The sequence below is a fragment of the Aotus nancymaae genome, unplaced genomic scaffold (genome assembly GCF_030222135.1).
Source record: "Aotus nancymaae isolate 86718 unplaced genomic scaffold, 86718_ANA_hifiasm-v0.15.2.pri h1tg000077l, whole genome shotgun sequence".
Classification (NCBI taxonomy): domain Eukaryota; kingdom Metazoa; phylum Chordata; class Mammalia; order Primates; family Aotidae; genus Aotus; species Aotus nancymaae.
The window spans coordinates 19,547,336-19,574,359 of NW_026988492.1; the positions used below are offsets into that span (position 1 = coordinate 19,547,336).

Genomic DNA, 27,024 nt, shown 5'->3' on the forward strand with positions numbered 1-27,024 from the left:
AACTTTATGAAAAGGAGCAACAATGTTCCAACAAAAGGCTAATTTAATTTATCTGTCTTAGGAAAAATGCTGAACATAAGATGGAGTCCTAGGATATTGTGTGCATATATTCCAAATACATAAAATATTGTGTGTGAGCACAAACAAGCTATGTGTGTCTCTTTGTTCCTCAAGAATATTGCATGAAATGCACTTGTTTGTGGAACAAATCAGTTGCTGTAATTTTTGCATTTACTTATCTGTATGTTCCCTGTTCTTCATCTGAAAAGAAGAAATACGAGAATTTTTATTTCCGCAGTATGTTTTTTGGGTGGGCAGCTGTTGCTGCAGCAGGAATTCTGAACCTCTGAAAGTTTGTTTTCGAATACTGCTTATGCTGTGACAATTGTTTTATTAGACTTTGTTGGCTGAGGAGTAAATTCGATTGTGCTGAACTAATCCTTGATCTCTCCAGCCCTGCCGCAGGTTCCAGGGCTCCCTTGCTCTTTTCAAAGGCTAGCAGAGGGATGAGTTTTACAACAGGCTGGTGTTTCCAAAGGTTAGGGGTCTGACATCACACAAGGCCTATGTCCATCATTCTTTTTGTTGGAAAAAGAAAAAAATCTTTGCGTAGGGCCAGTCATTGCATTCTGTCTGGTCTCTGTTTCCAGATATGTAACACAGGATGATAGCATGAGATGACTTTGTCATTCCTTTTAGTTCCCTTCTGATGATTCCATGAGAGATAGGGAAATATTCTTGAAACTGTGAGGACCATTTAAAATGAAGGGTTTCTGGCCGGGCGCGGCGGCATATGCCTGTAATCCCAGCACTTTGGGAGGCTGAGGCTGAGGTGGGTAGATCACCTGAGGTCAGGAGTTCAAGACCAGCCTGGCCAACATGGCAAAACCCCATCTCTACTAAAAATACAAAAATTAGCCTGGTGTGGTGGCGCAAGCCTGTGATCCCAGCTTCTCAAGAGATTGAGGCTGGAGAATCGCTTGAACCCAGGAGGTGGAGGTTGCAGTGAGCCGAGGTGGCACCACTGCACTCCAGCCTGGGTGACAGAGCAAGACTCTGTCTCCAAATAAAATAATAAATAAATAAAATAAAGAGTTTTTGCCTGGCATTAAGCTTTTAAAAAATAAATTTATCAGAGGGAATTAAACGAGATTAACCTGATATTGTCACTAATGACTATCCCTGTGTTAAATTCGATGCGAGCACTGAAATACCCGTAAGGCTTCCATGTGGAAGCAAACCTCCCACTGCATTCCTTTTGAGTTCTGAAAGTTACAAGCTGGGGGTCCAGGGGCTGTCTCAACCCTCAAGATGCCCCAGATGATGCCAGGCATAGTGGCTGTTCAGGGTGACAACGATTTCCTGGAGCTGCACAAATTGCCCAAAGAAATAGCTCATATTCAAAGAATAGTTCTCCCAGCCAGGGGTTATTTCTCGGTGCTTTGCTGATTCTCTCCTGGCTTTTGCTTGTCCTTATTTAGTCCACCGCTCTCCCTGCATCGCAATTGTTACTGCTGCTTTTTAAAAAGGGACTATTGGCTGGGCACGGTGGCTCACGCCTGTAATCCCAGCACTTTGGGAGGTTGAGGCAGGCAGATCACCTGAAGTCAGGAGTTTGAGACCAGTCTGGCCATAAGATGAAACCTCATCTCTATTGAAATACAAAAATTAGCCAGGTGAGGTGGTGGGCACCTATAATCCCAGCTATCTGGGAGGCTGAGGCAGGAGAATTGCTTGGACCTGGGCCGCAGAGTCAAGATCTCGCCATTGCACTCCAGCCTGGGCAACAAGAGTGAAATCGTTTAAAAAAAAAAAATAGACACAGAGAACCGACCTCAGTAGATTTTGACCTCTCTGGCCTCTCTCCTAGCAAAGCCACCATGATTTAAGTGGGCTTTGGAGTACTACTGCATGGATGATTTGTTTCCGTGCAAATAAAAATAACTCTGAGTACACACTATTTTAAATCTTGGTGTTGGTATTTCGTTTTCTTTCTTTCTTTCCTTTTTTATTTTTTTTGGGGATGAAGTTTCACTCTGTCTCCCATGCTGGAGTGCAGTGGCATGATCTCGGCTCATTGTAACCTCCACCTCCTGGGTTCAAACAATTCTTGTGCCTCAGCCTCCTGAGTAGCTGGGACTACGGGCACACACCACCTTGACCAGCTAATTTTTGTATTTTTCATAAAGACGGGGTTTTGCCATGTTGGCCAAGCTGTTCTCAAACTCCTGACTCAAGCGATCCACCCACCTGGGCCTCCAAAAGTGCTGAGATTACAAGCCTGAGCCACCGTGCCCAGCCCTTGGTATCTGTATTTCGAGAACAAAAGTTGAATTAGGGCTGGGTCACCGTGTGGCAAGTGGCGTCACAGCAATAAAGGTACAAAATTGTTGACACAGTCTAGGGAGAGCCCCTTCGAGACAGACATCAGGAACTCCCTGTGCATGAGGAGACAGCAGCTGCACAGGCCTGAGCACCAGGAGGAAAATGAATGCATTTGGCAGAGGAATTAAACAGCTTTCAAGAACACCTCTGTGTTTGTCCTAGAAGTAAAGTCTTTAGAAAGGGGCCGTTTCTACTTCTCCCATCCCTGTTCCTTCAAGGCTATTGTAAGAGGAAGAAAAACAGATTCTGGAACACAGTAGTTTACAAATTGTTTGCAGCCAAATTAGAATTTGGCCTACGATTAATTCCTGGGCTAGTGTGGCAAACTTTCCAATTACATAAACACAGAGCGCTGCGTTATTTCCAAAACACACGGTAGTTTCTCTGAAAATGATTCTGGATTCCAGGCCGTGGAAAATCTGAAGGAACTGTTCTGTTGCCTTTTCTGGGACCCAGATTGGGAGAAGGCTGGGTTGGGGGGGGTCTCAGGAGAGGAGGAAAGAAGAGTTGGCCATGAGCTGATGAGGCGGCAGGGGCAACGAGGCAGCTCTTTCTAGCTCCCCTTTCAGGGACTGAGGGAATGGAGGCTGGTACAGCCATTATGGAAAACGATATGGAGGTACTAAAGAAATTAAAAATCAACTACCATGTGCCCCAGCAATCCCTCTTTGGGCATATATCCAAAGGAAATGAAATCCCCACTTCATGAAGATATCTTTACTCTCAGGTTCAATGAAGCATTATTCCTACCAGCCAAGATATGGAAACAATCAAAAGTGTCCATCAGTGGATGAATAGATAAGGAAACTGTAGTGTGTACATACAGTGGAATATTATTCAACCTTAAAAAAGACGATCCAGCTATTTACCTCAACACAGATGAACCCGGAGGACAATACGCTAAGTGAAATAGACCAGAATCAGAAAGAAAAATATTGTATGATCTAATTTTCATGTGGGATCTAAAAAAATATATCAAATACTGTATATAGACACCCCATCTCACTTATCTCACCTACATGTGGAAAATCTAATACTGTTTACAATATTACGTGATTGCTCACATGTGGGGAAAAAAAATCAGGTACTTCATACAGAGGTAGAGAATAAAACAGTGGTTACCAGGGTTGGGAAGGGTAGATGGGGAGAAGAGATGGGGAGATGGAGGTCAGTGGATACAAAGTAGCAGATACATAGGATAATCATGTCTAGGAATGTTATGTACGACGTGAAGACTGTCACTAATAAAACTGTACTGTATTTGCAGTTCCTGCTAGATGAGTAGATTTTAGCTGCTCTTGCCACACAAAATTAAACAAAAGGGTAATTATGTGAGATAATGGATGTGTTAATTTGCTTCACTATAATAACCATTTGACTATCCATACATACCTGGTAGTGTCCTGTTGTATACCTTAAATATATACAATAAAAGTTACATTTGAAAACACACACACAGATGTAGACTAGTTGGAAGTTAGAATTCCACATGATAAAAGAGTAAGTCACCAAGTCATCAGCTCTCTGTGATGTCATTGACCATGGCTGGATTGACTTGGTAATTTCTCCATAACAGTAACAGAGGACCCTAGTGAAGGCTGACTGCATCCCTGGGGTTTCTGGTTTCTGCAGGGCTCGTCATAGCCCCGTGCACTGAATCACCTCTTTTTTTTTTTTTTTTTTTTTTTAGACGGAGTTTCGCTCTTGTTACCCAGGCTGGAGTGCAATGGCGTGATCTCGGCTCACCGCAACTCCGCCTCCTGGGTTCAGGCAATTCTCCTGCCTCAGCCTCTTGAGTAGCTGGGATTACAGGCACGCGCCACCGTGCCCAGCTAATTTTTGTATTTTTTTTTAGTAGACACGGGGTTTCACCATGTTGACCAGGATGGTCTTGATCTCTTGACCTCGTGATCCACCTGCCTCGGCCTCCCAAAGTGCTGGAATTACAGGCTTGAGCCACTGCGCCCGGCCCTGAATCACCTCTTGAGCTTGTTTCTAGCTCTACGATCTATAACTCTATGAAACACCTCGATTTATTATGGCTTGTAAAAGTCACTGGCCACATATTTTATTCTCGCTTGGCACATAAAGGATCAGAGAGGTTAATTGAATAACCCTGGCCAAAGCAAGACAACATTCATTCTGCAACCACGCGGGCTATTCGAAGCTCAGAGCCCACTGCCTCACCCACCTTCCTTTGTTGATCAATTGCATATAATGGAGGAAGAGTGATAATTTATCGTCCAAATCAACACTGTTGAGAGTGCATGGGACACCACTAATAGTCACGCTGAGACGACAGGTGTAAACCATGACATATGGGCGTGTTCGCCAGAGGGGGAGAGTAAGGTAGATTTTTATGAGGGCATCAATGGGTCTTAAATATGGATTCTACAGAATTTATGGTGTACTTTACATTTACAACCATTTGTATTGCTTGCCACTCATAAAAACCCTCCTGTGTGCCTAGGTTGTCTGCCCTTGTCCCTAAAAGAGGTGCATGATGAAGCCGCCTCACCCTCAGCCCCAGTCACAAGTAGAACAGCCTCAAATTCCAAATGGGTTTAGTACCCCTCCTATGAATACCCCAATCTCCAGTAAAGCGATAACGATTAGATGGTCCAAGGGTGCAGAGCCTCCGTGGGAGCTCTCTTTGGTGTGCCCCAGGGGTACACCTTGTTTTGCTTGACCTCTCTCCCTTCTTTCCACCCAGAGCACATTGTGGGTGAATGTCTGTACCCTGCAGAATGCAAACAGGGCTCCGCCTGATTGCTTCCCAGCCTGGTTCTTACTGTGTGGATGGAATAACAGAGATTAAACCACAATTGTGGGATAGCCCTTGCCTCCAAACCTATAATCGTCCCTTCTTCACCAAACACCCTTTGGTCTTGGCCAAGGATTGTCTATTCCTGGGATAGACGATGCAGCGGTGTAGGTAGGAGCAGGGTCTTTGCTCCAGATGCAGGTGCAAGTCCAGATGCTGCCTACTCCTAGTTTATGTATTTATTTGCTATGGAGTCTCACTGTGTTGCCCAGGCTGGAGTGCAGTGGCACGATCTCAGTTCACTGCAACCTCCATCTCCCAGGTTCAAGTGATTCTCCTGCCTCAGTCTCCCAAGTAGCTGCGATTACAGGCACCCGCCGCCATGCCTGACTAATTTTTTGTATTTTTAGTAGACATGGGGTTTCACCATGTTGGCTAGGCTGGTCTTGAAATTCTGACCTCAAGCGATCCACCCACCTCGGCCTCCCAAAGGGCTAGGATTACAGGCATGAGCCACCACACCCAGCCAAGTTTAATGTTTTAACCCGCAGTTTTCTCTTCTGTTGAATGAGGAAGACAAGGCCTGCTTTATAGGGTTGTTATAAAGATAAATTCAATATTGTGTGTAAAGCTTTCAGCTCACTGCCTGGCTCATACTGGGCCTTTGTGATTATGGAAGTTTTGACCCCAAAGCAGCAGCCTTACCACTCAGCAGGCAGGGAGCTTGGCCCACAGAGCAACCTGCAGAGTGCAGGACTGGTACTTGATCATGTCTTAGACTTTCCACTTGCTCTTTTCTTTTAGCGACATGGACTCTGCAGAACTGAGCTAACCTATGCACTCTCAGAGTTCAGATCCCATGTTTCTCATTCTTCTCTTACGCATAGCTACTGAGATCACTTTTTTTTTTTTTTGAGACAGAGTCTCACTCTGTCGCCCAGAATGGAGTGCAGTGGTATGATATTGGTTCACTGCAACCTCCACCTCCCAGGTTAAAGCAATTCTCCTGCCTCAGCCTCCTGAGTAGCTGGGATTATAGGTGCATGCCACTACACCCGGCTGATTTTTGTAATTTTAGTAAAGATGGGGTTTCACCACGTTGGCCAGGCTGGTCTCAAACTCTTGACCTCAGGTGATCCGCCTGCCTCGGTCTCCCAAAGTGCTGGGATTACAGGTGTGAGCCACGGCACCTGGCCAAGATCATATTTTCTGAACCCCAAATTAAAATACATAGCCTAGGGCTGGGCACAGGGGCTCATGCCTGTAATCCCAGCACTTTGGGAGGCCAAGGTGAGAGGATCACTTGAACCCAGGAGGTCAAGGCTTCAGTGAACTATGATAGCACCAGCACTCCAGCCTGGGTCATGGAAGCTAGACCTTGTCTCTAAAAATAAGGTTGATCATAATAAGTAATATTGTCACTAACACTGTGTCATACAATCCAGGAAGTATGGTTTTCCTAGCCATTGTGTTTTTTGCTTTGTTGGCCATCAATCAGTCAATCAACAAATGCCCATGAAATAATGAATGGATCAGTCAGACATCATCACTACCATCATAGCATATATACAGCTTTTGCATCCGCTTCTCCCTGATCTATATTAGTAAAGGTTCCATCAGGAAACAGATGGCCCTCAAATTAGAATAATTCAAGGAGAGCTTAATAAAGGGGCTAGTTGTGAAAGTGTGGGTGAGATGTAGAACACCCACCAGGGATACTAGTAATGGTGAAAGAGCTGTACTCCTACACCCAGAGGGCTGACAGGAAGAAGCAGAAACAGGAACCGGAAGCAGAGCCTTTCATAGGAAAGACTGCCTTGAAGGGAGCCTTGACCTTTAGTGACCTGAAGGTGACAGCCGGTGGAGTAAGTGTCTTGACCTCACTCTCCTCCCTCACTCAGCTCTGCTAGTGATCGCCATCAACTAAACCCAGTGAGAAGCCAGAGGCCAAGGGAACCCATTGCCAACTGATATGATCAGTCAACAGGCAGGAGGAGAAGGATGGGTCACATGGAGGATACTGGATACATGTGCTGTCTCTGAGATACCAGGTATCTCTCTCCTTCCTTCCTCCCTTTTCCCTCCCTCCCTTCTTTATTTCCTTCCTTCCCCTTCTCCCTCCTTTCCTCTCTTCCTTTCTTTCCCTTTCTTTCTCCTTCCCTTCTTTTCCTTCCTTCCTTCCTTCCCTCCTTCCCTCCTTCCTTCCTTCCTTCTGTCCTTCTTTCTTCTTTTTTTCTTTTTATTTCTCTTTTTGAGACAGTCCTGCTCTGTTACCCAGGCTGGAGTGCTGTGGTACAAGCTCAGCTCACTGCAGCCTTGACCTCTCCAGGAGCAAGTAATCCTCCTGCCTCAGCTTCCTGAGTAGCTGGGATTGTAGGAATTCACTACCACACCCAGCTAATTAAAAAAAAAAAAAATGTAGAGATGGGCTTTTGCTATATTGCCCAGGCTGGTCTCAAACTCCTGGGCTCAAGTGATCCTCCTGCCTCAGCTTTCCAAAGTTTTGGGATTACAAGTGTGAGGCACTGCGCCTGGTCAAGGTATCTTTTCTTAAACAAAAATTAAAAGCAAAAAATACGATCAGAGGCTTTGTTCCCTTAAGTAGTTCCCAACCTGGATGCCACCACCTCCACCTTCCTGGCACGTGCTCTCTTCCCTGAGATGCCTTCCTCGTACTTACCTCTCCTTACCTTCAGGCTAGGAGGTGTCCTTCTTAGGACTCCTGAGTGCATTGCTCTAAACTCTACCCTAGCACTGCCGAGTTTGCAATGATTATTTTCCTTCTCTAGGAGCTGCTTCTTCTTCTTCTTCTTCTTTTTTTTTTTTTTTGAGACAGGGTCTTACTCTGTTTCTCAGGCTGGAGTGCAGTGATTTGATCTCGGCTCCCTGTAGCCTCGATCTCCTGAGCTCAAGCCATCCTCCCACCTCAGCCTCCTGAGGAGCTGGGACTTCAGGCGCATACTACCATGCCTAGCTAATTTTTGTATTTTTTGTAGAGATGAGGTTTGGCTATGTGGCCCAGGCTGGTCTCGAACTCCTGAGCTCAAGCTGTCTGTCCGCCGTTACAGGCGTGAGCCACCACACCTGGCCACCAGGAGCTTCCTGAGGACAAGGTCCAGGTGTTGGTTCTCCTCGTATCTCCCACTCTAGCCCAGTGACATGCACATAGTAGGATGTCAGTCAATGTTTGTTGAATAAATGAAATGACATGTTTCCCATGAAATTAAAGAATGCTTGCCCTTAGGTGACAATAAAGTCCTCCCTTGGTTTTCTAGCCCAGAATCAACCCCTGGCCCCAGCAATTATCTCTTTTCTCCGTTAGAGTAGCAGACATGTTCAGATAGAGGTCAAAAGGCATTGGTAGATTTGAACATCTGGATTGTGTTAGCAGCAGCTGTGGGAAGCAGCAAACCAGCAGGAAGGTGTGGGTGGAGAGGGTGGTCAGACTGTGGAACGATGTCTGGAAAATGAAAACTGTTTCCTAATTCCTTGTAAAGAAAGCTTGAGCACCATTTAAATTCACACTCAAATGCTGGGCAACATCCCTTTGCTTTCTGGAGGCTCTCACAAGAGACACTAAAACAAATGGTGTGCGTCCCGTTCTGAAGATCAGCGGCATGGACAGGAGGCTTGGGAAGGCTGGACGACGGGAACTCTTTTTAGTGCGTTTATTGTTTGTTGTTGTTGGTTCACTTTTGGTCAGTTGTGTGTACGTGTATTTATGTGTGTACATGCATGTGTGTGTATTAGAGTTCTCCAGAGGCACAGGACTCATAGGATCGATGGATATGTGAAGGGGAGTGTATTAAGGAGGATCGACTCACAGGATCACAAGGTGAAGTCCCACAATAGGCCGTCTGCAGGAGCTGAGGAGCAAGGAAGCCAGTCTGAGTCCCAAAACCTCAAAAGTAGGGAAGCCGACTGTGAAGCCTTCGGTCTGTGGCAAACCACTGGTGTAAGCGTGAGAATCCAAAAGCTGAAGAACCTGGAGTCTGATGTTCAAGGGCAGGAAGCATCCCGCGCAGGAGAGAAACAAAGGTCGGAAGACAAAGCAAGTCACCTTCTCCCAACTTCTCCTGCCTGCTTTACTCTAGCCACGCTGGCAGCTGATTAGATGGTGCCTAACCAGATTGAGGATGGGTCTGCCTCTCCCAGTCCACTGACTCAAATGTTCATCTCCTTTGGTAGCACCCTCATAGACACACCCAACATCAATACTTTGCATCCTTCAATCCAATCAAGTTGATAGTATTAACCATCACAGGGCATGTGTGTGGCTATTTGTGTGTGTGTGTGTGATTGTGGACGCACGCATGTGTGTGTGTGTGTCCAGGGGCTGACTCAGTCTTTATGGTCTAGAAGTGGTTCTATCAGGCTCTGTCTAGGAAAAAGAATTGGGCAGAGAAACATTTAGAGGCAGAAATGGAATGAAAATGGAAGAAAATGACTCACGGGAGCACTTTTCATTATCACCTGCCCCCCCACCCCTGCCCTCCCACTCTTCCCCCACCCACCCATCTGTTCTTCTTTTGCTGTGTTTTCCTGGATTCTCCATGCAGACTTGAAATGGTCTGTAGGGTGAGGTCACTCCACAAACAACAAATATTTGCCCAGTGATCACTGTGTACAAAGTGACAGAGTTCCAAGCATTGTGTTGGTTTTTTATTTGCACACAAGTGCCTGGGTTCTATTGAGAAAATTCTAAAGGTACATACTGACCTTTATAATTAATCTCTTTCCAAATAACGAGAGTGTTGAACTTCCTGTTCATCTAAAGAGCTCAGGATGCTTTTCAGGGCTCCTCCCTTATTTGATCTGTAGGTTTATTTGACCATGAGGTTGCAAAGAGCTGTTGTTCTCTCTGTTTCGTTAAGAAGAAAATGAAGCCCAGGGAAGCGTGAATTTGGTCAGGTTCACGTAATTACGTTGTACCGGAATGTGGTCTCCTGACTCTTGTTTTCCATTAGACGACATTGCTTTTCTAGAATGAGGTTAACAAGAATTAGTAGGAAGCACATTATTTAGAAAATATTTGTTGTATTGGGGGCAGCCTGAAAGATGAGAGCTATTTTGCCGAAACAAGTAAATAGTTCAGCCTCTCTGTGAGGCTTGACCAGGCTTTTTGAGCATAAAATTTCCTGAAATTCCTGAAAAGCAATGAGTTACATGACATGACTGTAATTAAATGAATTTGCACAACTATATTCAAAAATAATATTGCTTTAAAAGTTGCATTGGCTGGGCACGGTGGCTCATGCCTGTTATCCCAGCACTTTGGGAGGCTGAGGCAGGCAGATTATCTGAGGTCGGGAGTTTGAGACCAACCTAACCAACATGGTGAAACCCCATCTCTACTAAAAACACAAAAATTAGCCAGGTATAGTGGTGGGTGCCTGTAATCCCAGCTACTCGGGAGGCTGAGGCAGAATTGCTTGAACCTGGGAGGCGGAGGTTGCAGTGAGCCAAGATCATACCATTGCACTCCAGCCTGAGCTACAGAGTGAGACTCCACCTCAAAAAAAAAAAAAGTTGGCCGGGTGCGGTGGCTCACGCCTGTAATCCCAGCACTTTGGGAGGCCGAGGCGGGTGGATCACGAGGTCAAGAGATCGAGACCATTCTGGCTAACATGGTGAAACCCTGTCTCTACTAAAAATACAAAAATTAGCTGGGCATGGTGGCGCGTGCCTGTAATCCCAGCTACTCAGGAGGCTGAGGCAGGAAGAATTGCCCTGAATCCATGAGGCAGAGGTTGCGGTGAGCCGAGATCGCGCCATTGCACTCCAGCCTGAGTAACAAGAGCAAAACTCCGTTTCAAAAAAAAAAAAAAAAAGTTGCATTAACAGTTATGCACAGCAAGTGCCCTGTGCATTGGTGGAGCTCAGGAGAGAGCTGGAGAAGAGGCCATTGGCTCCCCCTGCCCCTCTCTCTTCAATTCTTTAGTGGACTTTCAACAACTTCAGTTTAGCATTTCTTCCTAGGATGAATTCAGACCATATTTCAAGTTCATTTGGGTGCTTTATGTGTAGTACTTTGTGCTTACTTAAGCCTCACCTCAGGAAGAGGTTGGGTTGCCAGGCCTGGAGTCTAAACTTACAGCCCCAATTCAGCAAGGACTAGAAAAATGTAGGTTTACTAAAAAAATTCGCTACTGAGTTTCCATTCATTCTGAAATGTTCTACAGGAAACCAGAAAGGTTGCTGAGTGTCGCTGCCGATGGCTGTGACTTCTGCTCATAGATGTAATTCCAGCTTCGACAAATACCAGGGCTTACAATGCCTCCTGAGAGGGTGACATGATTTGGCTGTGTCCCTGCCCAAATCTCACCTTGCCATCATGCTTTTTTTTTTTTTTTTTGAGGTGGAGTCTTGCTCTGTCACGTAGGCTGGAGGGCAGTGGTGCAATCTCAGCACACTGCAACCTCTGCTTCCTAGGTTCAAGTGATTCTCCTGCCTCAGGCTCCTGAGTAGCTGGGACTACAGGTGCCAGCCAACACACCAGGCTAATTTTTGTATTTGTAGTAGAGACAGGGTTTCACCATGTTGGCTAGGCTGGTCTTGAACTCCTGACCTCTGCCGACCTGCCCCCTCGGCCTCCCAAAGTGCTAGGATGAAAAGCATGAGTCACCGCGACTGGCCATTGTTGCCTTTTTAAAAGAGACCCCAGGGAGCTTGTTCACCCCTTCCAGCACATGGAGACACAGCTGAGAAGGCACCATCTATGAACAAGGAACCATGCCCTCATCAAACAGCAAGTCTGCCACTGCCTTGATCTTGGACTTTGCAGCCCCTAGAACTGCAAGAAATAAATTGCTGTTGTTTATAAGCCAGGTAGTCTGTAATATTTTGTTGTAGCAGCCCAAATGGACTAAGACACACATCTCTCTTTAACTGGGCATTGTCTTCCAGAGTTATATAACAGTGCCCTGGAGAGCTTAAGGCCAGAGGACATGCATGTGTAACCTCCGAGAGCTTCTGTTACATGCAAAATGATTTTTGGAAGAAACATTTTTCTTTAAAAAAAGATGGTGTATTCACTTATTTATGCATTCATTCCACAAGTGTTTATAGAGGACTTGTGGAGTAAAGTTCGATGCTCTAAGTAGCTGGGGAGTCGTGATTCTGTTGGCACTCACTTAGGATCTGTAACCCTATCTCCATTCGAAGTTTCTAATGATTCTCAGCTCGTCGGTGTAGACAACCAGTCTTACCCCTCCATCTTCCAGGAGTCTGATAAGTGTTTACTTTAATGCAAATCTTTTTGCAATCATCCTACAACTCTGAACTTTGGACCAGCAGGTTGAATTGCAGCCAAAAGATTGTGTCAAACTTTCCTATGCGACTGGTTCTGAAATTTCCACCCTGCAAGGCATGTTGGTTTGTTCCTGTGGTTTTCTTGGCCTGTGGCTCTCTAAACCTTGAAACACACAACGGTTTGTCTCTGCAAAGGCTTTCCCTAACTGTGTGGAACAATCGCTCGTTCCACTGCAGAACTGTACCACCCACCCTCTTCCTACCTCAAAGTTCTCTTCAGTGAGTTCTTTCACTAAGGAGAGCTGTTCAATAACTTTTCTTTCAACTGAAGATTAGATTTCTCCAAAATCAAACTAACACCAGCAAGACCTGCAGGGAGCTAGGGTTCAGAAAGGCAGCATGATATTGCTGAGAGTGCAGGTGCTCTGAGCTAGGAGGGTGGCGTGGATTCCTGCTCCACTTAAAAGTCCACATTGCTTCTTTAGACCACATCTTCACCCTGCCAGTCCCACACTGTGTAATGGGGACACAAACGTTGTCTACCTGGCAGTTTCTCTGACAATTCTTTGCAGTCTTGCTGCAGGGGTACCCGTTATATCAGGGATTCCACATTCAAGCTTCCTTGATACTATTTTTATTTTTTGAGATGGAGTCTTACTCTGTCACCCGGACTGGACTGGAATGGCATGATCTCAACTCACTGCCACTTCCGCCTCCTTGGTTCAAGCGATTCTCCTGCTTCAGCCTCCCGAGTAGCTGGGACTATAGGTGTGCACCACCATGCCCGGCTAATTTTTGTATTTTTAGTAGAGATGAGATTTCACTGTGTTGGCCAGGCTGGTCTCGAACTCCCAGCCTCAAGTGATCCGCCTGCCTCAGCCTCCCAAAGTGCTGGGATTACAAGTGTGAGCCACCACACCCAGTCTAGGCTTCCTTGGCATTTTATGTTCATCCTAAACATTTGTGTCTGTTCTGCATACTGTTTGGGCAATGTAATCAGATTTGTTTTAATATACAAATAATGTTTTCCCTCCCAAATATTTGAGTAAAATAAGTGCTCCAGAAAGAGGCTTTCGCAGGACTCCAACATCCTGCAGAATATATACCGATGTTCTAGAAGTCTGGTTATTAAGAGGATACTCAGGGCTAAAAATATTCGACAGGTATGCATCTGTGAGAATGCTGGGCTGTTACAATATTGAAACCTATTTGTTTTGACTGGTGTGTAGGTGCCCCCCTTGGCTTTCAAAGCCATGATATAAGGCTTTAAAGCCACTACACTAAACTCTCTCCCTAATACCAGTGCCTCTCCCTTGTTAAAGCTACAGGCACCTGGACCCCACACCCAGAGATTCTCATATGGTTAGTGGTGTCCATTTTCCTCATCATCCCCTTCGTGGACCTCTGAACTCTCCATGGTCCAGGAACTAAAGGGTTAATCCTATACCCCAGGACTCTGGGGCCCAACCTGTTTGCTTAGCTGGTATCCCATGCCATTCATGCTGTTTAGTGTTTTGAATGCCATCATCCCACATTACATGTAACCTCTACGAGATGGAGTCTTTCTCTGTCGCCCAGGCTGAAGTGCAGTGGCATGATCTCAGCTCACTGCAACCTCTGCCTCCTGGGTTCAAGTGATTCTCCTGCCTCAGCCTCCCCAGTAGCTGGGATTACAGGCATGTGCCACCATGATTTCTCTGATCTTAGTTTCCTCATCTGTAAAATGGGGATGATAATATCTAGTAAACAGATTGCCCTGTAAAGACAGTGCCTAATACAGAATAGAGTTCGACGATGGTCATGGAAAAACACTCACCCATCATTAGGACTTCTTTTTATCAATTACAACTTTTTTAAAGCTTTAGCGTGTACCAGAAACATCCAAAGAGCTTGTTGAAACTGCAGATACCAGGGACACACCCCCATTAGGGTGACCAGCTTGCCCCAGTTTTCCCAGGACTTTCCCGGTTTTAGCACTGAAAGTCCTGCGTCCTGGAGAACGCCTCAGTCTTGAGCACGATGGTTGGTCCTGCGTCCTGGGGAGCACCTCAGTCCTGAGCACGGTGGTTGGTCCTGCGTCCTGGGGAGCGCCTCAGTCCTGAGCACGGTGGTTGGTCCTGCGTCCTGGGGAGCGCCTCAGTCCTGAGCACGGTGGTTGGTCCTGCGTCCTGGGGAGCACCTCAGTCTTGAGCACGGTGGGTGGTCCTGCGTCCTGGGGAGCGCCTCAGTCCTGAGCACGGTGGTTGGTCCTGCGTCCTGGGGAGCGCCTCAGTCTTGAGCACGATGGTTGGTCCTGCGTCCTGGGGAGCGCCTCAGTCCTGAGCACAGTGGTTGGTCCTGCATCCTGGGGCACGCCTCAGTCCTGAGCATGATGGTTAGTCACTGACCACCCGTACTACCTGGATCAGAATCTCTGGATGTGGCGTTCAGGTACCTGTAGCTTTAACAAGAGAGAGGCATTGGTATTAGGGAGAGCGTTTCATGTGGTGGCTTATATCATGGGTTTGAGAGCCGAGTAGACCTGGGTTTGAATCTCGTTTTTGTCGTTTTTGAGAAGCATCACTTTGGCTGTGTTGATGAGTTCCTGGGAAGCCCACTGGGAAATGGAGAGTAGCAGGTATGATGCTGATTTGGGAGTGCTTCTGGGAACAACCTTGTGGATGGAAAGAGAAGAAAAAGGGGCAGGACTGAGCAGAGGGAGGCATTGGGCTACAGTGAAGTCTTGATGAAGGCTTCAGCCAACCTCACAGAAAGCTCTGGAGACAGGAGGGCCATTAGGGTTGTCCTGAGTTGGAGTGAGGGGACCAGGCCTATCTGCTCTCATGTCAACCAAGTCAGTGGATGCTGGCTACCCCGCAGCAATCTCCTGGGAGTCTGACAGCGGAGGGCTGTCTGTCAACAGCATTTCTTAGAGCTTTGAGAATCAATCTTGCAGGGGACAACTTTTTCAAGTACCACATCACAGCGTCCACTGCAGGGTGAGTTACTCAGCTCCTCCAAGAATTAATAAGATTACCTGCACAGAGGGTTGTTAAGGATTAAGTGCATGCATACAGTGCCGTCTCTCTGACACACTGCCAGCACACAAGTCATTTTAGCTAATATAATACTTTAAAGATAGAATGGGGTAGACTTTGAGATGAAGGTGGGGCTGCTTCAGAAAGCTTTCTTGGAGGAATGTCTGACTTATCTATGTTACTAGAAACAACAATGTTTGAATTTTTATTGTGGGATATGTTACTATGTTGGGCATGAAGCAAAGATATCAAGTGGGTAAACGAGTGAATTCATTTTACCATTGTTTAATAAATACCTGTCGAGAGAGTATAGACTCTGAATGAAGCTTGAAAAAGGAAGCACAGTTTTTGTTCTGGAAGAGCCTATAATGTAGTGGGCTACAGCTGGCTTCTATAAGAGATTCCATGGAAAATTAAACACATTTTTGTTAGTAGCAATGCAATGCAGTGTGGAAGACTCTTGGTACTGGAATTTGGTGGGTGTTGGATACTGGGTTCTAAATTACCTGCAATAAGAGACTCTTCATATCCATCAAAATGTGGGATTAGATGCTGCTGCTAGATATGTTATTTATTTTTATTTTTATTTTTTCCGAGACAGGGTCTTGCTCTGTCACCCAGGCTGGAGTGTAGTGGCATGATCTTGGCTCACTGAAGCCTTCACATCCCCAGGCTCAAGTCATCCTTCCACTTCAGACTTCCAAGTAGCTGGGACTACAGTCATGCACCACCACATCTGGCTATTTTCTTCCTATTATTTGCAGAGACAGGGTTTCACTGTGTTGCCTAGGCTGGTCTTGAACTCCTGGGCTCAAGCGATCCTTTTGCCTCAGCCTCCCAAAGTGCTGGGATTCCAGGCATAATTCACTGCACTGGGCTGCGGGAGAAGTTGTAATGGAACTCTGCACTTTAACACGTTAATTTGCTGGAACATTTGTGGGGGCAATTTTGAATCTACATCAAGGGCCTAAAAACACCTGTGTCCTTTGAAACAGAATCCTACCCTTGAGACTCGAATCCAGAATTATTTGAAATGAGAAAAAATAAAAAGTGGCCAGGTGTGGTGGCTCACTCCTGTCATCTCAGCACTTTGGGAGGCCAAGGTAGGTGGATCACAAGGTCAGGAGTTCAAGACCAGCCTGGCCAACATGGTGAAACCCCATCTCTACTAAAAATACAAAAATTAGCTGGGCATGGTGGCTTGTGTCTGTAATCCCCACTACTTGGGAGGCTGAGGCAGGAGAATCGCTTGAACTGGGACCCAGGAGGTGGAGATTGCAGTGAGCTGAGATCACGCCACTGCACTCCAGCCTGGGCTACAGAGTGAGACTTCGTCTTAAAATTTAAAAAATACCAAAAATAAAAAGCTATCCACTGAAAGATGTTTTCTTTGTTATATGGCTCCTAATAGAAAGAATCTGAAAACTCCTTCAGTGTTTCATGATAGAGAAACATTTATTTAAAATTAAAATTCAGTTTTCTTCAAAAGGGTTGGGTTTCATTTGGGACCCATTTTCCAAATGAAAGAAGTTGAGGCCATTAATCAGTCAGACTTGTTGCGACAGGTGCAGGCAAACAGAACCAGGCCTTGGGTGACATTGGGAATATAACGGAGAGAAAGCTACTGACCTCCCTCCGTGTACAGATGCACCAAATAGGGATTGACTCACAGATCTATTTCCTCTGAAAGTCAGAGACCAGTTGAGAGACTCCTACCCACCACACAACTGAAGAAAGGTTGGTATCAGATGGACAGGAGAAGCTGAGGCACACTTGGGCACAGTACGTACCCTGACCACTGTGCCATAACACTGGGAAAGGAGTTCCCAACACCCCTCTTATTCCTGGGGGGAGGACAGTCTGAGCCCCACACAAAGGGCCCTAATCCCATGTTTCCCACAGTGTATCACTTAAGGCACCGACCGCAGGAACAGAGGGGATTAGATACATGTGTGTAGGAAAAATAACTAGGAATTTAATATGGGCATGCAAGTACTTTCAGAGACTTTATACCACTGGGATCAGTGCAGAGAACAGGCTTAAAAACACACATGTTCAGGCACGATGGCTCATGCCTGTAATCCCAGCATTTGGGAAGCTGAGGTGGGCAGATCACTTGAGCCCAGGAGTTTGAGACCAGCCTGGACAACATGGCAAAACCCTGTCTCTCCAAAGAAAAATTACGAAAGTTAGCGAGGTGTGGTGGTACATGCCTACAGCCCCAGCTTCTTGGGACGCTGAGGTGGGAGGATCACTTGAGCCCAGGAGGTCAAAGCTGCAGTGGGCAAAGATTGCACCAGTGCACTCCAGCCTGGTCAACAGAGCGAGAGCAAGACCTTGTCTCAACAAAACAAAACAAACAACTCTGTTTCGCCTTGGAAGGAGTTGACAAAACATACCTGTAGCTGCTATCTGGTGGCCTGGCTTTTAACTAACTTGCTTGGGGAGTTAATGAGACAGTCAGTTATTAACTCGCCACCAGCCTGAGAGGAGTTTGTGCTCCCACTAAGCACTCCAGCCCTTGGAACACCCACCTAAGGATCTGCGTCCTAAATCTCCTAGTTCAGGGAGAGGAAAGGACTGGCAAACACATGTCTCCAGACTCCAGAGAAAAAAGTGGTGGTTTTATATTATAAAGGGTGCATAAGCAATTTGAAGGACTCCATCCCCCAGGGAGCAGTGCTGAGAAGGGGTTTAAAAAACACAGCTGCTGTATATTCTGGATGTGACTCCCCTGTCCGATGAATAGTTTGCAGATATTTTCTCCCAAACGGCAGGTTGTCACTTCACTCTGCTGATTGCTTCCTTTGCTGTGCACGAGCCTTGGAGACTGATATAATCTCATTTACCTATTTTTGCTTTTGTTGACTGTATTTGAGATATTATCCATAAAATGTTTGCCTAGACCAATCTGCTGAAGTGCTTTCCCTATGTTTTCTTCTACTAGTTTCATAGCTTCGGGTCTTACGTTCAAATCTTTGATGCATTTTGAGTTGACTTTTGTGTCTGGTGAGAGAGAGGAGTCTACTTTCATCCTTCTGCATGTGGACACCCTCTTTTCCTAGAGACTCTTAGAATGCAAATCACTCAACAACAAACAAAACAAAAACAAAAAATAATCTGATTAAAAAATGGGCAAAAGATTGGAATAGACATTTCTCAAAAGAAGACATACAAATGGTCAAGTATATAAAAAAATGCTCACCATCACTAATCATCAGGGAAATGCAAATCAAAACCAAAGTGCGATATCATCTCAGCCGAGTTCAAATGGCGCTTATCAAAGAGGCAAAAAATAAACTCCGGAAAGGATGCGGAGAAAGGGGAGCTCCTACAGTCCAGCCATTATGAAAGACAGTATGAAGTTTTCTCCAAAAGCTAAAATAGAATGACCATATGATCCAGCAATCCCACTGCTGGGTGTGCATCGGAAGGGAAGGAGAGCAGCATGGCAGGGATCTCCACCCCCCATGTTGATTGCAGCACTGTTCACAATAGCAAAGATACGGGATCAGCCTGAGTGTCCATCAGCAGATGACTGCATAAAGAAAATGAGGTACTTATACAATAGAATACTATTCAGACATTTTAAAAAAGAATAAAATCCTGTTATTTGCAGCAATATAGATGAGCCCAGAGGACATTATCTTATGTGAAATAAGCCAGACACAGAAAGACAAATACCACGTGTTCTGACTCATATGGGAGAGCTGAAAAAGTTGGCATCGTGGAAGTAGAGAGGAGGACAGTGGTTACCAGAGGGTGGGAAGGGTAGGGGGAAGGAGGAATAGGGAGAGGATGATTAGTAAGTACAAAATTACAGCCAGATAGAAGGAGTAGGTTCTAGTGTTCTACGGCGCTGCAGAGTGCCTATAGTTTTTGTTGTTGCTGTTTTGTTTGTTTTGAGACAGAGTTTTACTCTTGTTGCCCAGGCTGGAGTGCAATGGTGGGATCTTGGCTCACCACAACCTCTGCCTCCCGGGTTCAAGCGATTCTCCTGCCTCAGGCTCCCAAGTAGCTGGAATTACTGGCGTGTGCCACCACACCTGGCTAGTGTTTGTATTGTTAGTAGAGATGGGGTTTCTCCGTGTTGGTCAGGCTGGTCTCGAACTCCGACCTCAGGTAATCTGCCTGCCCCGGCCTCCCAAAGTGCTGGGATTACAGGCGTGAGCCACCATGCCCGGCCATGACTGTAGTTAACAATAATTTATTGTATATTTTCAAATAGCTGGAAGAACAGATATTGAATGTTCTCAACACAAAGAAATGATAAATGTTTGAGGTGACGCAGAGGCCAATCACCCTGCTTTGGTCATTCCACATGTATACATGTATTGAAATATCACATGTACCCATAAATATGTATAATTATTATGTGTCAATTTAAAAGAATGGAACCAGGCTTCTTCAATTCTTGGTCAGGAATTCTATTTCTGTTTCAAACAAACTGCCTTTTTGCTTCTACACTCGCTGCCCTAGAGTGAAATGTTAACTCCCAGTGCTGTCAAACTGTGAGGCCAAAGGGAAGTGACTTGATGTGTGTTGGTGAAGGTATTTGGTTCATGTTTTCCTGTTTTTTTCCCTTTCTTCTTTCTTTATTTCTACTAATGTTCAGTCAGGTGAATCTTAGGAGAAGACACTAATTTGTACCAAAATCTTACCTTGAACTCACTAAGTATAAACCTAGTGTTTGGTTTCAATGAGGCACGTTGGGATTAGTCCTCAAGGGACATACAGTCACGAGCCATATAACTGTTTCAGTTAGCAGCAGACTCCCTAGAGAATGGTGGTCCCATCAGGTTATAAACTGTCTTTTTTTTTTTTTGAGACAGAGTCTCACTCTGTCACCAGGCTGGAGTGCAGTGGCACGATCTTGGCTCACTGCAACCCTGGCCTCCAGATTCAAGCAATTCTCCTGCCTCAGCCTCCCAAGTAGAGGGGACTACAGGCACGTGCCGCCATGCCCAGCTAATTTTTGTATTTTTTGACAGACTATCGTGTAGCCAGGATAGTCTTTATCTCTTGACCTCATGATCTGCCTGCCTCAGCCTCCCAAAGTGCTAGGATTACAGGACAGGCGTGAGCCACCATGCCTGCCCCCATAAACTGTCTTTTTACTGTACCTTTTCTATGTTTAGAAACACAAATACTGACCAGTGTGTTACAATTGCTTGCAGTATTTGGTACATTAATGTGTTGGACAGGTTTGCAGCCTAGGAAAAATAGACTAATCCATTTAACCCCGATGTGTAGTAGGCCTAGACCACCTAGGTTTGTGTAAGGACAATCTGTGATGTTCTCACAATGATGAAATCACCCAGTGATGCATTTCTCAGGACATATTCATGTTAAGTGGCAACATATGACTAAATGAAAAGTCCATTTGTTTGACAAATTTTAATAGTACCTTCTTGGTACATCATCATGGCCACATTCAATTTAATTAGCATTGTAAAACTTATGATGGGGTGGGGCACGGTGTCTCACACCTGTAGTCTAAGCACTTCGGGAGGCTGACAAGGGTGGATCACCTGAGGTCAGCAGTTTGAGACCAGCCTGACCACTATGGTGAAACCCCGTCTCTACTAAAAACCCAAAGATTAGTTGGGCGTGGTGGCAGGTGCCTGTAATTCCAGCTACTTGGGAGGCTGAGGCAGGAGAATCACTTGAACCTGGGAGGCGGAGGTTATAGTGAGCTGAGATCATGCCATTGCACACCAGCCTGAGCAACAGAGCAAGACTCGGTCTCGAAAAAGAAAGAAAAAACTCACGATGGCAGAAGTGACAGAAAACCTGATAGGAATTAGTTTAAAAAAGAAATAGATTTTTTTTTTTTTTTATAAAAGTGAGTGTATTAACTGCCTTATGTGGAAGAGTCCAGGGTTAAGCTTGCTTCAGGCATGGCTGAATTGGGGGCTTAGTTGATATTAACAGAAGAAAGCTTGGGACCATCTCTTGGCTCCGCCTTCCTTGTGTGGGCTTCAGTTTCAGCTGTAGGTGCTAACAAGGTGGTGGCTACAGTAGCAGCTGCAACCCCTGTCTCTGGTTTCAGGGCCAGTGTGTAAGAACAGGAGCCATTCTCCCAGAAGTCCAGAGAAAACCTCATTATGTCTCATTAACCCTAAGTGGGTCCCATTGTGACAGCGAGGTGGGAAGGGGTCCCCGGAAAACCTCCAACCAGCCTGCCCACCTAGGGTGGAGCCTTGGGAAGTTCATGTGTTTTCCATCAGGGAGGAGCCTGGCCCCTCTTCTTCTTGTGTGTAACCTGGGACCCCAACGGCCAAGTGGGAAGGGCTCTAGTGGGGACTCTGGCCTACCAAGCATCCCTGTTTCCCCCTTTTCTTCCTTTTCACCAGGTAAATCTTACTCACCATTCAAATTGTTGTCAAGCCTTTTCTTTCTTTTTTTTTTTTGAGACGGAGTTTTGCTCTCGTTACCCAGGCTGGAGTGCAATGGCGCGATCTCGGCTCACCGCAACCTCCGCCTCCTGGGTTCAGGCAATTCTCCTGCCTCAGCCTCCTGAGTAGCTGGGATTACAGGCACGCGCCACCATGCCCAGCTAATTTTTTGTATTTTTAGTAGAGACGGGGTTTCACCATGTTGACCAGGATGGTCTCGATCTCTTGACCTCATGATTCACCCTCCTCGGCCTCCCAAAGTGCTGAGATTACAGGCTTGAGCCACCGCGCCCGGCCTGTCAAGCCTTTTCAAATGGTCTTTGAGCCTTAATTTTCATGGCCATGGGACAAAGAACCCTGTCTTCAGCTGAACTAAGGAAGAGTCTTGCAACAACATGACCACTCTACCAATCAGAGGGAAATGCCACCGATGTTCCACCCCTGCAGTGGGGTGGTGGGGAAGGCATCAGTTTCATGGAGCACAGAAAACCACAATTCCTTAAGAATGGGATAAGATGGCTCTAAAGAGGAAGTCAGGACACACTTTCTAGATAGTGAGTGAACAGCAGGCAGCAAAATCAACAGTTGTCTACTACAGTTGGACTGTTGTCATTTTATTCTAGCTTTACCGGGAAAAGGCCACTATGAACGAATTCAGCAAATTGCAGACTTGCGCTGAAGAGAAGAGACACAAGAACTGAAGGAGCTCCGCTTCTTTTCTCTAAATAGAACATAGTTTACACTACTGAGGACAGATGCTTATTTATTCTGTGCTGAGAGCTCTCCAGCCAAGAGCATTTCATCCTTTCCTCTGCAGATTGTGGCGGGACTTTGCAACTCTCCCTAGTCAAAGGGAAACCCTGGGGAGGGGCTCTTTAAGATAGAGTCATAAATATGTTTGAAGAAGAGCTAAAGGGCTTTGTTATTTCACAGTTCTGGAATTCAGAGCAATAAAAAAGTAAACAGTCTTATTGGCTCAAAGGGGAGAGTCTTTTCATCTTGGAAACAACTTTATTTGGATTATTTTGGCATCTCAAGAGACTTTCCCTGTGATTGTGTCATAAAATAACTCATGTTTTCATTATATACTGTTCTGTTGGGCCCTGTGAAACAAGAAATGACTTGCTGCATTTATTTGCTGTGTGATGGAGCTTTTCTGTTGTTTACACATTCTTTGGTATACTATTAATTCATACCCCCTTCAAATATGTAATTCTGGAGGCAATTTTCATTAAAATTTCTTATAACACATACATTGGAGAAAATTGAACTGAGGCCTTGTTTACCCAAATTGCTTATGCCAGTACTATTCCATGAGTTTTAAAAGTAGGACACATTTTTGGAAATGTTCTCTGATGATGAATATTTGGAGATGATTTTTAATCTCTGGAAAAACATTTGTTCCCAACACAGGTGAAATCAATTCACTTATAAGTCGATACTTACAGCAATTTAATGAAACCACTTTTTATGAATTGAAAAGGACATTTCTTTTTAAAAACATTTTTATTGATACATAATATTTTACATATTTATGGGGTACTTGTGATATTTTGTTATATGCATAGAATGTGTGATGATCAAGTCAAGGCATTTAGGATATTCATTATGTGTTTATGATTTCTATGTATTGGGACATTTCAAGTCCTCTCTTCTAGCTCCTTTGAAATATGCAATCCATTGTTGTTAACCGTAGTCACCCTGCTCTGCTGTGAACATTCGAATATATTGCTTCAATCTAGCTGTACGTTTGTAGCCCTTAACAAACCTCTCTTCATTCCCCACACCACACCCTTCCCAGCCTCTGGTAACTATCATTCTACTCTCAATTTCCATGAGATCAACTTTTTTAGTTCCCACGTGTGAGTAAGAACATGCAACAAGAATAAGAACATATGAGAAGGGCAAGCAGATATTTATCTTTCCATGCCTGGCTTATTCATTTAATGACCTCCAGTTCCATTCATGTTGCCGCAAATGACAGAATTTCATTCTTTTTTATGGCTGAATAGTATTCTGTTGTGTATATTTACCACATTTTTTTAAATCCATTTATCTGGTGATGGAAGCTCAGGTTGATTCCATATCTTTGCTATTGTGAATAGTGCTGCAATAAAAGTAATGCACCAATGTATTATTTTTACTTTCTCCCTGCTTTTCTGGTTTGTGGGGCTGTCACTTAGGAAGAAGAATGGGAGTGCAGATATCCCTTTGATATACTAATTTCCTTTGAAAAAGACATTTCTTCCTTTTTTTTTTTTTTTTTTGAGACAGAGTCTCACTCTGTTGCCCAAGCTGGAGTACAGTGGTGCAATCTCAGCTCACTGTAACCTCTGCCTCTCAGGCTCAAGTGATTCTCCTGCCACAGCCTCCTGAGTAGCTGGGATTACTAGGCAGGCAAAACCACACCCGGCTAATTTTTGTGTATTTTCGGTAGAGATGGGGTTTTTCCATGTGGCCCAGACTGGTCTTGAACTCCTGAGCTCAAGGAATCCACCCGCCTCAGCCTCCCTAAGTGCTAGGATTACAGGCGTGAGCCACTGCGCCCAGCCTGAACATTATGTTATTAACTCAGCTCTAGAATCTGGTGGGTTCTGAACCATATGAGATATTACCTAGAACTGGCAAACTTAGGGCAAATTTGAGAGAGTCTTCCTATAATGAATAATATCAGTTTTGGAATTCCATTTTTTCATTCTGGTTGTAGAATAGCCCCAGTTTTTATTTATGGAAACCTACACCCATATACTTTACTATGGTCTAGACTATCTTCTACTGGACTAAATTCTTAGAAAGAACAGTCAGCACAGTAGCCTTCCTGCCAGGCTAAGAAGGAAGCTGAGTAGGTAACTTCCTGCCGTATAATTCAAGAGATGTTAGAAGGTGTCCTACCTAAAGATTAAGATCTCACAGAAATAGCCCATAGCAGACACTCAACAAATATTTGTTTAATGAAAGGAAAAATAATTAAATGAATTGGTATAAAGTCATCTTGCAGACAAAATTAGAAAAGGATAATTTAGATATTCCTCTTAATTTATCTCCCTCATTTCTAATGGCGTCTACTTTGATCAGTGTTACCGCAGTGGCAGCCATTGGCATTAAAGAATACCATATCAGTGCACACTCAGGCGAATGTGTACACCTACCTTCTTAGAGATAAAGATATAACTGAATAATGATGGAGCTTTCAACAGTACATGAAATGAGTTCCCTAAATGATGAAAAACAAAACATAATTCTCTTTGTTCAAACATGCTGGTGACATTTAGTCTTAGGAAAAACCAATCACCATCATTTCTAAGTCATGGTTGCCTTTAAATGTATCAGTCACACGGGGCCCCTCGGCTGTACCACTCCAGGGACAACATGCACAGATACTACCATGTGAATGGCACCCTGGAGTTGGGTAGCCCAACACCCCTGTAGTTACTCTACTTAGAATTTATTGTTCATTTGTAGTAGCTTGTCCAAAGCCTCAGTTCTTTAAGGTGTGATTTAATTTTTTCAAGTCTTGATCTGATATTAATTAGTAGGCTTGCAAAAAGTATTGCCTTACATTAATGCATTATTTTTACTTTCTCCCTGCTTTTCTGGTTTGTGGGGGCTGGCACGTAGGAAGAAGAATTTCGAGAAGAACCGAAATGCCTCGCGTTGGAGCAGAAGATGACATCAGGTAGAGTACATTCTGTGTGGTTCCTTTTCCGGCTGCTGTTGCTGACAGCAGCGCTTGGAGCATCCAGAACCTTTGCAGATTGCAAAGGAAAACCTGTATGTTCCAAATGATTGGAAACATGACTAGAAGTGTCATGTGTGATGTATTCCAGGCGCCACATCTGGGCAATCTGGTCGTGATGCAGAAAATAGCTTGTTCTCTTCTTTTCTTCTTTCTTTTGTTGATTACAGTTCTTGATGAACAAATACTTGCAAAGAAGTAGATGATGATAATGATGAAAAAATTTCAATTCAGTAATGCTAAACTAAGAAGTATCATTATTTCCTGAAATATGTATGATTATCTTGGAAAACATTATTTAGATAAGTTTTTTTTTTTAATGTTCGTGTATGGTCAAGTATGCAGCTTTGCTAAAGTGATTTATGTCACAATAGGATGGCCTAGGAGCTAATGTGGAAAGAAATAAATGAGGAGTGAATTTATAACTTAGTTTATGACTAAGATCTGTAATGATAATGAGATGTAATTGTCATAAAATAAACATTAGTTGAATGGACCTAATAATAATGAAAGCTAAATCTTAATACTCTCAGCCTCTATTTACTTGGCGTTTTATATGATTCAGTGTTAGAAGATGGCTCCAGATGTGTTTGCTGCTGGCAAAGGCTGATGTTCTTGTAATTTAATAGTAATTAGGGAGAAGAATTAAGAAATTGGAAGTGGTAATGAAAAGAACATGCAGAGTGAGAGGAGAAGTAGCACCCTGCTCTGGTACAGATGGAGGAGATGGAGTGAGCAGTTAATCAGCTCCACCCTTTCCCTCTACACCTGTCCCATCCGAAGTTGCCTGTATCCCCATCAATTACCAACATTGCTTTAGTTCAGTGCCTTCTCCTAGGACAGTCTCCCCTTGCAGATCCTTGTATAGATGGCTCCGTTCAAATGTCCTGTCCCAGAGAAAACTTTCCCAACCGTCTTGGCATTCTTCCAAACCACTCTTCATCCCATTACACATTTTTATTTTTTTCATGATGCTCATTCCAGTCTGATACGGTTTTTGCTCTGTGTCCCCATCCAAATCTCACCTTGGACTGTAGTTCCCATAATCCCCATGTGTTGTGGGAAGGACCCAGCGGGAGGCAATTTAATTATGGGGGCAGTTACCCTCATGCTATTCTCATGACAGTAAGTTCTCCAAAATCTGATGGTTTTATAAAGGGCTGTTCCTCCTTCAGTCTGCACTTCTCTTTGCTGCTGTCATGTGAGGAAGGACATGTTTGCCTCTGCTTCCACCATGATTTTAAGTTTCCTGAGGCCTCCCTAAGTCTTGCAGAACTGTGAGTCAATTAAACCTCTTTCCTTTATACATTACTCAGTCTCTGGCAGTTCTTTATAGCAGCATGAGAATGGCCTAATACATAATCCAAAAATTACATTTCTGTTAATCTGTGGTTTATTAAAATATTGTCTCTTAGAGAGCAGGGACATTACCAGTCTTCTTTAATGGTATCCCTAGCACCTTGGACAGTGCCT

The 27,024-nt window shown here is 44.6% G+C and overlaps 1 protein-coding gene across 1 annotated transcript in view; it reads left to right on the forward strand.

The window, feature by feature from the left end:
• FAM107B (family with sequence similarity 107 member B) overlaps nucleotides 1–27,024 on the forward strand; it is a 248,624-nt gene that overhangs the window by 74,570 nt on the left and 147,030 nt on the right. Inside the window, exon 2 of the mRNA XM_064368410.1 lies at nucleotides 25,434–25,491. Coding sequence (XP_064224480.1) covers nucleotides 25,434–25,491 — 58 coding nt within the window. The remainder of the gene's footprint in view (nucleotides 1–25,433; nucleotides 25,492–27,024) is intronic.